This window comes from Protopterus annectens, chromosome 9.part0 (genome assembly GCF_019279795.1).
Source record: "Protopterus annectens isolate FY-2018-M chromosome 9.part0, PAN1.0, whole genome shotgun sequence".
NCBI lineage: Eukaryota > Metazoa > Chordata > Ceratodontiformes > Protopteridae > Protopterus > Protopterus annectens.
In genome coordinates, this window is record NC_056743.1 from 1,612,149,972 (window position 1) to 1,612,162,641 (window position 12,670).

Sequence of the window (12,670 nt, forward strand, 5' to 3'; positions counted from 1 at the left end):
TCTGACTTAGTGGTTTTCTGTAGCCATGGGGAGGGTTGTGCTTTGGTTCTGTAAAATCTTATGGGGGCATGGTAATTAAGGATGTTCAGGAAGGTAGTATTAAAAAATTCAACTGTGTCATCTAGAGTTGGTGAGTGTGGTGGCTGGTGAGTGAGTATAGTGAGTAAGTGTAGGTGGGTGGTGAGTGAATGTAGTGAGTGGGTGTGGGTGGTGAGTGTGGGTGGGTGAGTGAGTGAGTGAGTGTGGATGGGTGGGTGAGTGAGTGGTTGAGTGTGGGTGAGTGGTTGAGTGTGGGTGAGTGAGTTGGTGTGGGTGAGTGGTTGAGTGTGGGTGAGTGAGTTGGTGTTGGTGAGTGTGGTGGGTGAGTGTGGTGGGTGAGTGGTTGAGTGTGGGTGGGTGAGTTGAATGTGGGTGAATGAGTGAGGGTGGTGAGTGAGTGAGGGTGGTGAGTATGGGTGGGTGAGTATGGGTGAGTAAGTGAAGTGTGATGGGTGAAGGTGAGTGAGTGTGGTGGGTGAGTGAGTTGAATGTGGGTGGGTGAGTGTGGTTGGTGAGTGGGTGTGGTTGGTGAGTAGGTGTGGTGGGTGAGTGAGTGTGGGTGGGTGAATGAGTGTGGTGAGGGTGGTGGGTGGTGAGTGAGTGCGGGTGACTGAGGTGTGGTGGATGAGGGTGAGTGTGGTGAGTGAGGGTGGTGAGTTGAGTGTGGATGAGTGAGTTGAGTGTGGATGAGTGAGTTGAGTGTGGATGAGTGAGGTGAGTGTGGATGGGTGAGTGTGGATGAGTGAGTTGAGTGTGGGTGAGTGAGTTGAGTGTGGGTGAGCGTGAGTGAGTGGTGAGTCAGCGTGAGTGAGTATGGTGGGTGAGTGTGGTGCATGGTGAGTGTGGTCGGTGGTGAGTGGTGAGTGAGTGTGGTGCGTGGTGAGTGGTGAGTGAGTGTGGTGGGTGAGTGAGTGAATGAGTTGATTGCGGGTGAGTGTGGTGAAGTGAGTGGGTGTGTGTGGTGAAGTGAGTGGGTAAGTGTGCTGAGGTGAGAGTGAGTGAGTGTGGGTAAGTCTCATTTCTGGATGTAATTTCTAAATTTTGTAAACTTTGTTTTTGTATTGTCATATTGCTTTACATTGCCTTTTATTCATTGAAAAGTTTGGGTATGAGAGAGATTGTTTTATAAGGATCGGTGTAACACCTCTCAATACTGCACCATAGCAGTTGCAGCCCCCTTTAAGCTCCCAAGTTCAGAAATCAGCCAGCAATGTAGAGATCCACATCATTTAGAGATGTAAAGCATAGGGCCCTGAAAATACTAAGATTTGAAGCCTTTGGGTGTAAGAGGGTCCTGAGAAGGACTATTGAAGAGTTAAACTTGCACCAGAAGAAAGCAATCTTTTTTAGGATATTCTTACAAGGGAAAGGAGCCATTTACCCTCCAGAATAGAATTCACTGGGATATCATCCTGCCTAGGTGGGAGTACAAATATTACCGCTGTTTATTCCCACCTGTATAGGCTTGTGTCAAAGGAAAAAACTTCAAAGACCAATTCACGTAAGGTTCAAGTATGGCACCCTTTATTACTTTTTCAGCAAGGAGACAAAGCATGCAAATACAGGATTTGTCTAAATTACTAATGAGCAGTATGCTACTTTTATACAATTCTATGAAGTGTTACTTTTCTATTGTTGACGTAGTTAGACACAGCTTTCTGTATTACCCAACAGAAAATGTTACTTAGATTTCCTGCTGACATGTTCAGATTTAAAACTCACTGTGTTACATAGAAAATGTTACTTAGATTTCCTGCTGACATGACTGGATTATTGTTGATTTACAAAAACATTTGAGAAAAACAACCTGGCCTTGGGGCTTATTTTTAGCCCACTACAAACTTTTTCTATTCTTCAATTGTGCAGTTCTAATATATATGTGTTACATTTTACCTAGATTCAAGGTACATTTCTAGCTTAGGTACAAGTAATGCTGACTACGGTTTATACTTTCAAGCAGGCTTTGTTTTCATTATCAATAGCTTCAGCAGCTGTGTACTTTCTCATGGCATAAGCAGGAAATCAATAACTCTTGTCTCATGACACTAGTAGAAAACACTTATTATTATTTTCATGACATTAGCAGAAATTAAATGCTTCTTGTTAATTTCCATGGCATAAGCATATCATAGCTGTGCATATTTTCATGACAATAGCAGGATTGGAATGTCTCTAGTAGCTGTGCAGATTTATGCAGTGTAAACAAAATAAATGTATTAACCCTTCTAAACCTCAAATGCACTAAGCATGCATATTACTAATACATATTTTTCTAACAGCTTGTAAAGAGAGGTAATCCTCACTTGTGATCTCTGCAAGTGCAGTTTTCAGTAGCCAGTTTTTGAGTGCCTTGTCAGCAGTTGTGCTAAAAAGAGCAGACATACATGAACTGATCTTTCTAGGCTAGTTCAGGCTGCATAAGATGTACAGTGTTTCATTTGAGACTAATAGGGGTGGTACTTACAAATAGTTTTCCTGTGTAAAAGTTTGTGAAAAGGGATATTGCATAGGACTGCATCTGAATTTAGGTGATAATTGCCTTAGGATTATGTTTATTTCCAGAGAAACATGGCTAATGTTGTACATTAATTTTGTGTTGTGAAACGAAGCAAATACTTCTAATTTTCATCATAAATAGACTGGTATTAATTATCAGTTGGCTTTCACCTATACTGTTTGTCGCATTGGTGGCAGTAGCTGGTAAACGAGCCTTTTCTGTGTAAACTGTAATTCTAGAAAAGCTTCATTGATAAGTGTTTTGCTTGAACTGTTCCCCTACCATGCAAAGTCTTGCTGCTACTTGGATAATGTTCCCCACTAGGACTAAAATAACTTGTGCTGTGTTCAGCTGCTTGTTAATTACACTTTGGTGTAGCTGTTCTGGGAAGATACCAGTTCTTGTGCAGTGCATATAAAAAATTTACACACCCCTATTAAAATACCAGGTTTTTGTGATAAAAAAAATGAGGCCACAAATCATTTCAAAACTTCCTCACCTTTAATGTGACCTATAACTTGTACAATTCAATTGAAAACATATCTGTTGGGGGAAAAATATAAAAAATGTACAATATGCTGGATTTGTAAATTGACTTTATTGGGTCTGGCTTTAACTAAGTTACTTACTACCTAATAATAGAAAGGGCAATGAATTGTTTGCAAAATGGCACTAAAATTGTTACTCTAGGATCTCCTGCAGTGGACAAATTAATCTTTGCCACTTATTCATATTTTCATTTTTATGTTCATATTTTCATACAAGACCTATGTTATTGACGTGTATGGTGTGAAACACCAATGAGGAAGACAGAATAATTCCCTGAAAATTCTGGTTTTTATCACACCATACTAGAAATATTTTTCATCAGGTGAATTCTTCCATTATAGAGTACTGTCTTTTGTCTTGATGGAACATCTATAACATTAGAGGCTGGACATAATCCTTGGATCCTGTGGCAGCCTACGTGGATGACCTTGTTATATTCTCAGAAGAATGAAAAAGCCATCTAGCCAAAGTTCAGGCTGTTTTCTGTGCAGGTGTTGGACTGATTGCTAGTCCACTTAAGTGCAAGTTTGGTATGGCAGATGCCCATTAGTCTGTGTAGAAAGCCAAATGATTGTGAAACTGCAAGCAGAAAACATTGAAGTATAAAACTGGCTCTGTACAGCCCATTAAAAATAAGGCAGTCCTTATTTTTAGGCCTAACTAGCCGCAATCAGAAATATGTTCCTGGTTTTGGTACTGTAGGTTGTCACCCCACTGACTTGAGTAAAAGGAAAGCTCCAGGGAAAGTGAAATGCACTAATGAAGTGAACAGGCATTTAAGCTACAAAAGAATAAGCCATGTGCAGAGCCTGTTCAGATGGCTCTGAGGTGGGCATAGGTGCAGTCTCATCACAGATTTTTGATGGAGAGGACCGGACCACCCCATCTGCTGTATTAGCAGATGGCTCAGAAATGATACTTGGTTGTTGAAGAGAGAGTGCTTAGGCACTAAGTGGGCTTTTAGCATGTTGAAATACTACCTCTTAAGGAAAGGTTGTAGACACTACAGATCTTGCCTTGTTACTTGTGACTAATATGAAAGAATACCAACTCAGACCCTCCCTTATTCAACTTTAATATCTTGTATCAGTAGGCTGCAGCCACTTATTTATTGCATTTGTTGACTGGGAAAGTCCACTGTGCCTAGAGGAGCTCATTTTCAGTGGAGGCTTGGGTCCGTATAGATGAGGTGGAAGGGCAACGTTCAGGTTGGTAGATTGTTTTGTGGGCTGTGGTTAGTTGAAGGTAAGAAAGATGGTGGTAGGATTCAATCCAATTTAGTTGATGCAAAGAGGAGCAGTGGTGAGTAGAGTATTTGGAATCTGTAGCAAATTTGGCAACTTTATTGTAGCAGGAATCAAGCTTACTTTTTAGGGAAGATAGTAGGTTTGTGAGGATGGGAGCACCATAAAGCAGAGTTGGAAGTAGGTGGCAAGGGCCTTTTTGGCAGTGAGACTGAGGAAATAGTTATGACGATATAAGGCACCTAGCTTTTGATGTTTGTTTGTGTTTTTTGCTGTGGATGTGAAGGTCAAAGGTTAGTTTGTCATCAATGATGACACCTTGTTTGGTACTAATGACGACTACTAAGATATTGTTATTGGAAGTAACTGTAAAAAGAGATTTGTCAATAGGGCTAATTTTTCTGGGAGCAAATAATAGTTTTGTTTTGTTGGGGTTAAGGGCGAGGTGATTCTGGGACATCCAATGCTCAGTAGAGGTTAATGCTTCTTGGATAAGTTGCTGTAATTTGGTGAGAGATTTTGAGGCGGCGATGATAGTGCTGTCATCCAATATGCTGATGAGTCAACTGAGTAAGGGTTTGATGAAAGTTATTGACAAATGTACTAAAGAGGAGGGGACCCAGATTTGATCCTTGGGGGACACCTGTGTTGGCAGTAATGAAAGGGAAGGAAGAGTTTTGCCATTTAGAGGATTGCTGTCTGTGTTTGAGGTAGTTTGTAACCCATTGTAGGGTGGGGGGAGATAGATTAAGGTTGGAGAGTTTGTTGAGCAGTAGGGAGTGAGAAATGGTGTCAAATCCCTTTGATCGAGAGAGAGATCTGAAACTAAGGAGCCAGTGTCATGGCCTGTATTTACTGTGTCTAAGAAGGAGATGAGGGCGGTGTTGGTGCTATGTCCAGGCCTAAAGCCATGCTGAGTGGGTGAAAGTAGTTGGTATTTGACTAGATTTATGAGTTGTGTGGATGCACTTCCCTAATATTTTAGAGATGGGGGGAAAGAATGGTAGTAGGACGAAAGTTTGAGATGTCAAAGTTAGCCTTTATGTAGAGGAATGACAATTTTCTTCCAGATATCTTGTATGCAGGATTCTTGAAATGACCTATTAAGGAGTATGCTGATAGGGTAGGCTATGGAATGGGCTGCTAGTTGTAGGTATTCTGCAGGTAGATTATCAGGAGCATTTGTACAAGGTTTTAGTTTATAAAGTAATTTTTGGATGGTGGATGTGCTAATGGGTGATGATGAATAGATGGGTATGGAATTTGAGATGTTATGGGCTGATGGTGGGTCCAGTGTGTCAGGGTTGAAGGTAGTAGTTTGGTGATGGTGTCAATAAAGTATGTATTGAATAGTGTGGCTGACTCAGAGGGAGTTTTAGCTGGGTTTGGGCATGGGGTGGTGTTAGTACCTGGATGGAGTAAGGAGTTAATCACTTCCCAGATTTTTGGGGGATTTTTTTGTGCTGATCTTGAATAGATTGTATATACTTTTTTGTGTTTTGTTTTTGACCACTAAATGTTCAGCCTGATTACAGAGTTGTTTGTATTGCATTAGGTTGGAAGGAGTTTTTTTTTTTTTTGCCAGGTTTTCCATGATTTGTCCCTAGAGGACATGACTTGCTTTGTGGCCTTTGTCAGCCAGCAAGCATGTTTTGATTTGACTCTCTTTAGGCTTAAGGGGCAAGTGAGTTTAGAGTTCTGAGGAATGTGGAATTAAAGAATTCAACCGCTTCGTTGAGTGGAAGAAGTTTAAGTGGGTTCCAATTTGTTTTTCGCAGGATGTCATTGAGGGTGTTTTGGGAGAAGTGAGACAGGTCTCTGGTATATTTATATTGGTGAGTGTTAGTTGTAGAGGTGGACTTGCGTATAATGAATGCTGGAGAGTGATCATTGATACTATCAGGGAGAATGCCTGAGGAAGAGATTTGATCAGAAACTAGGATCCAATCTAAGGTTGCGCCTTTGTGTTCTTGTTCTGGTCTGGTAATATCAGAAATTAGTTGAGAATATATGTGTAGGTTGATATTTGCGGAGGGATTATTATTGAAGCCTAGCCAGTTGATTTTGACTTTGCCTAAAATTCATTTTGTATGTTAAGGCTTGTCCAGGCTAGAATTTCTTCTAGAATAGGACTGTTGTTTCCTGGGGGAATGTATATTACTATGCTGCAAAGGCTTTTGCGGTTGTTAAGTTTGAGAAAAGTAACTAGTAGTTCAGCAGATGAGAAAGGGGGAATTGGTTTAGAGTATAGAATGATTGTTTAGGTGCTTGGGAATAATAAGACACCTCCACCTTTTTTATGGAGTCTGTCATCCCTAAGACGGTAGTAGTTTGGGGGGGGGGGTAGAATTTCAGAATCCTTGATATATGGCTTGAGCCATGTTTCAGTGATGGCAGTGAAGTCTGGTTTGTGTTGACTTAGCCATGCATGCAGGTGGGGAATTTTATTCTTAATACTCTGAAGATTAACAGTGGTAAATTTTAGTTTTTTTGTGGAGTCGTGGGAATTATGAGGAGGGGAAGAAGGGCCTGCGTTAGTGTGTATATCCCCACAGAGCCAAGTTACAAAGTTACAAAGAGTTAAGTTACTTGGGAGGGACTTCTGTTTTGTGTTGCTGAAGTATTTGTGGCCGTGGTGATAAGAATTATGGTGTGTGGAGAGCAGGATTATTTTCTTTTTAAGGATAAGATTGGTTTGATACAGACTAGAGAAGACAGCAGTATAGCTTGGGAGGGTGTGGAGGACAGATATGGTGGAGGAGGGAAATGGGTTGTGTGAAATGATAGTTTTAGGAGAGAGAGGTGGAAGGTGAGTATAAGGAGAAAGCTATTGAGTGCAAGAGACATGGCAGGGCAATGTTTGTAAGAGGCTAGGATGAATATAGATGAACGTGGGTGAGATGAATGTATAGTTAGGGCTACAGGAGTTAGAGGTAATGCAGCATGTATGCTAGAAGGAATAAGTGATAGAAATAGTAGCAGCTATGTGTGGAGTGAGGTGGGGTAAAAAGGAGGGGAGTGGAATTGGTAAGTGAGGTAAGATAACTAGGGTGGCTGGAGAAGGGAGGGGTCAGGTTGGGAGGTAATATAGCTAATAAGGGGGAATGAGGGGTGGAGTGTGAGGTGGTAATTAAGAGGGCTATGAGTTGGATATATATTTGAGTAGTGTGGGTGGAGTCAGGTGGAGAGGTGTGATTAGTGATTGTGGGAGTGGATGTGGCAAGGTTGGGTATAAATGTAATGCATATGGGGTGGGTGAGAATAATAGGGGTAGTGGGTGGGTGGAAATAGGGGTAGGGGAGTGGAGTGAGTCTGAGCGTAGTGGGTTTGCTTTGCTGAAGGAGGCTAGAGTGCTGCAAAAAACAATCAGGTAGGAAGGATACCACAATTAGTAGTATTATAGCAGGTAGGCTGGTAGTGTTCTTTCAAAGAAATCAAATTACCTTTTATGTGGAATAGAAGGATTATTGGGGGAGTTTCCAGTCCCCTAAGGTTAGGTTATAAGAGTTTGTAAGGTTGGAATCACTTTCCTTAGGATGATGTAGTTTTACAACTTACCATTTATGTTAAAAGTTATAGGATGTGGCTATGTTTAATAAAAATAAAACTAGGGAATCCCTTTATGTAAGAGGGATAGGATGTGGCTGTTTAATAAAAAGAGGGAAGCCAATATACAGTACATTAAGGTAGACTTATACTGCCATCTGGTGGAGTTAGTGGAGAAAAGCAATGGGTACAGTTATGGGGATAGAGCGCCCAGAGAGGTATAGTGAGAAAAGTGGGGGGAAAAAAAGACCGGGGAAGGGGATGTTCTCTGGGCAGTCAGTCCGCAAGTGTGTTAGCCCTTACAGTGAACAACATAACATAAATATTTCTTAGTACAACTGCTGAAAGCTGTAAGCAATCACCTATAGTGCAGGCAAATTGTATTTTAACTCGGATGGTGGGACTTCAGGGTGACTTTGTAGTCCAAAAAATGGAGGAGTAATTTGCAGTACAGTGGGAGGATAGCCCGATTTAGAAGCAGTGAATTTCAAGCTGTAAAACAGGACAAAACTACAGTAAATAATAATGAGTAGCAGATTAACAGAGAAAGAACTGCAGAGTTAGGTGAGGATGGAGATAACAGTTGAGAGGTATTGGGTAAGAGAGAGTGTGGGCAGAGAGATTAGAGGGGGGGATAGTACTGTACTGTGAGGGGAAAATGAAAAACGGTACAATTCAAGAATACAGGCGGGGTAAGCAAAAGGCTAACTTAACTCTAATTCAGTTAATAGCTTAACACATGGAACAAAACAAGTAAGGCTTGCACTGTAAAAAATCGATCCCAGCAGTAGAAATAGTCATGAAACCAACAGCTTTTATTGCAACTACCATGCTCAGCAAATTCACGTAACAACAGTGTAATTGAGTGAGATCACTTCAGGCAGCGCAGTTCTATTAACCGTATAACCATGTACAATTATGGGAAGCAAACATCAACCCCAGCTGTGTATTACTTGGAGCGTATTGTTAATGCATAGAGCATACTAAGAAAGAGTTGCAATACAGCCGTATCTTAGATGTTGCAGCATTTGGATAGACCTCACACTATGATACGAGTTAGCAACAAAAGGATGCTATAGCCTCCTATGTTAATGACAACTAAACTCAGTAACATTTGATATAAAGCTCATCATCCCCTAGGTATTGTAGAATATGAACAGTCAAAGCATGTGTTTGAGGGAATTGAGTATGTGACAGTCTGTATGTATTAAAATGTATTGTTTACCATGGACTTAGAATGAACTCTGAGCGACGAGAAAATGCTGAAAAACAAGAGTCTGCCTGAAAGCAGGAAATGTGCCTTATATGGAAATGCATCCGATTTTTCTTTTGTTTGCCTAGCGATATGATGATGTGAATTGTCTTATGTTTACGGGTAAACCTTTGATTGGTTAATTGCTCTGTATAATGGTCTAATTGGTTCATTTCTCTATTTTTGTATTGTTGGCAATATCACCAGTATATAAGCTTGTTTATTCCTTTGTTCTGGGAATCTCCCTGGTGCTTTCCATGAGGCTCCCGCACGTGTACTGTAGTTAATAAAAAACACTGAAAGAGAGAACTGTATCTGTCTTAATTTTTAAAGTATTCTGAAACGTAACAATTGGTGCCATTTACTCGGATCTGAATTGGGAGCAAGCTGCAGCAGTCAGGAAGTGAAAGAAATACTGCTAATGAAAGGGCCCATAATTTTTGCAGTGTTTTCTTCATCTCTCTGTCTGCCTGCTTTAAAGATTTGAATTTTTTTTTTTTATGTATGCAGAAAAAAATATAATTTCTCTCATTCAGTTGTTTTAAGGTAAGTGGCATGCATTTCTTCTCTGCTATTAAATGTGCAGTATGAGAGTGGGGTAATATGGAAATACTGGTGTCATAAGTATGAAAGGAGGAATAATAGTGGGGTAAAAAGACGTTTATATAACGCCTTATCTAAACCTGTGTTAAACAAGTATAGCTTACTGAGTGAACATGGGAGCGAGTGTGGGAAAAATAAATGAGCCAGAAAGAGGTACACCAGCTGGTTATATGTTTTATCGGGTGTCCCGGGACAGTTGTATGCATTTAACCAGTGGATCGCCCTAACTAAAAATGACGGTAATCTTGCCTTTCCTGAAAATGGTAGTTTTAATAAAGATGTATTGAGTAATTTGGAGAAGAGGTTAAAAAAGAAAGGAAGATTACCAGGGTTGTGTGGGCAGCATTTAATGATTGGATGTGTGAAGCTAAAGAAAGGGAAAAGGATTCGGTCGTTAGTAATCTTAAAGATAATCAAAAGAAACTAAAAGAGCAGATAAAGGAACTGCGACATACTGCGACTAATCTAGATGTAGCAAACGGAAAACGTTTAAAGGAGCCGCCCTTTAAAGGCTTATATCCTGTACAAGAATTAAATAAATTACAAATAACTGAATCATCTGAGGATGATAACCTTTGGTTTTCCCCACCCCCTACAGCTTCTACACCGTTATACCAGCCCTCACAAGTTCAAGATGCAGCAGTAAGCACTACAACAGAGGGCGGGGGTCAGCGGGGGAAAGAACAAACCGCACTCGAGTCTAGAAGTGGAATTCAGGCAATGGACAGTCAGTCTAGTAGACTGCTTATAGAACAACCTGACCAAACAGAAACCTCTAGCAAGTCATCACCAAGATTAACCTGCTCAAAGACAAAAAAACATAAGAGAAAGGCACAAATGCTTTTTGACCCTAGGCCTAGCCAGCCGAAGAAATATTATGATAAGAAAGCCGTATATTTACATAAGGGTAAAATTTACAAACAATGTCCAATTTTCATTGAAGGCAAAGACGATTATAGTGGACCGGATAAATCTAATCCGGACTCTGACTATGAATCGGGCACCAGCCCATCAGATGAAGAGAGAATATTTCCGTTGAGAGAAGTCCTGAATCTAGCCCATCCTAGAGATGCAGGGCAACCAGCCACAGTAGTAGTGCCTAGGGCGTGGTCGGCAGTTGATTTTCAAGCCATTACCAAATCATTTCCGCCTATTTGCAATAACCCAGCAAAGTTTCAACGCGTACTGGCAGGACATATCTGTTTGCAAAATCCTACCATAGAAGAGGTTAGAGCTGTCCTACAATGCGCTGTACCAGCCAATCTTATGAAATATACCTGGGATCATGCTAATGTTCCTACACCAATACACAATATGCAAGGGGAAAATGGATTTGAAACGGTTAGACAACGTATAGTTGATTCTATCACTGTAATTGTACCACCTACCCCCAATTGGTCGAAAATCAAATTAATCCTACAGAAAGAGGATGAGCCTATAGACAAATACTTATTTCGGCTCACTGAAGCATTTGAGGCATATTCTGGGTACCCTGAACCCACCGAAGGACCAGCACAAAGCAGACTGTCAGCCACCTTTGTGGATGGGCTACGCCCTCAAGTAAGGGACAAGTTAAAAGAAGTATGTTTAAATTGGCCTAGTTTAGGCCTGCATGAGTTAGTCCAACAGGTACAGTACCTCTCTGACCATTTAGCTAAAGAGCAGAAGGATTTACAGGAGAAATTAGTAAAAGCACAAATGCAAATGTGTAATGTTTTTGGCCAACTGGGTAGAGGACGGGGAAGAGGGAGAGGTGGACGCCAAGGACCTGGAAATCAGAATAGACAAAATTGGCAGGGCACACAGTTGGCTCCACCCCAAAATTCTAGTAATCAGACAGAATGTTTCAACTGTTGCCAATCAGGCCATTGGAAAAACGAATGCCCATATTTGGCTGAGCAACCAGCACTGTACACTGATACGACATAACAATGAAATTCTACTTGGACACCATCCAATCGGCAGCAACCTCAGTGAAGGTTCCCTAAACAGAAACAGCAATTGTGTTCTTTTATTCCTGTGGATTAGGATGGACCGTATGTAATGTTAGTAGTTAAAAATAAACCCTACCCAGTTTTAATCGATACCGGAGCAACTAAATCCATGTTAGCTAGCAAAGCAGCCATGACTGCTTCCATCTCTGACAAAATAGCGTATGCTTGTTGTTTGTTTGCTTGTTATTTCCCTGGAACGCTAATTCCACCTAATACGCGGCTTCTCAGCGCTTCTGTGGATCACTAGTGATATCTGCATTGCTTACTGTACTTATTTCCTTGTTTCATTTGAAAGAAAGTTACTGTTTGTCGTTTTTGCATTTAAGTTACCTGTAACACATTGCACTTAAGTTACCTGGCACTTGCTCACTAAAGCAATTATATAAGTCAGCACTAAAAATTAAAAGCACTACACCCTCACTCCCCACTGGCCCTTGTTTTCAATTATAAAGGAATTCCCAATATTATTCTAGCATGTCCAAAGGTCAGTTGTCAATCTCCTCTCCGGTCCAGCTGGTGAATCTGGGAATCTTGAGGTAATGTTACAACTGCCTCATGTACACAGACAACCCTCTCCTCCTCCCAACAAATTCCAACACATGTGAGAGATGCAACCATATAGCCAAACTGGAGGCTAAGCTCTCTCAACTCAGTACCGGCATAACCAGTCAGGAGCAGAAGGAAACCACACTCACTACAATTCCAGTCTCACATAGACCTACCACGACAGCAAACCAAACACATAATCACACAAAAACATACTCGGAGGCTCTAAATAAAGATCTGCCTAAGCAGCAGAGACCTCCAAAGCAGACACCCAAGCAACCGCTACCCCAAAACAAAACACGTGCAACACATATCTCACAAAGCCAGTGTGCCAAACAGTCACAGCCCTTAAGACTAAACAACACACCTGATACACTTGTAATAGGTGACTCTATCGTCA

At 41.0% G+C, this 12,670-nt stretch overlaps 1 protein-coding gene across 1 annotated transcript in view; it reads left to right on the forward strand.

The window, feature by feature from the left end:
• The first annotated feature begins 487 nt into the window (after positions 1-487).
• LOC122810728 (cytochrome P450 4F3-like) overlaps positions 488-12,670 on the forward strand; it is a 3,229,861-nt gene continuing 3,217,678 nt past the window's right edge. The window contains exons 1-2 of the mRNA XM_044082292.1: positions 488-497; positions 10,098-11,290. Of these exons, the coding sequence (XP_043938227.1) occupies positions 488-497; positions 10,098-11,290 (1,203 nt within the window). The remainder of the gene's footprint in view (positions 498-10,097; positions 11,291-12,670) is intronic.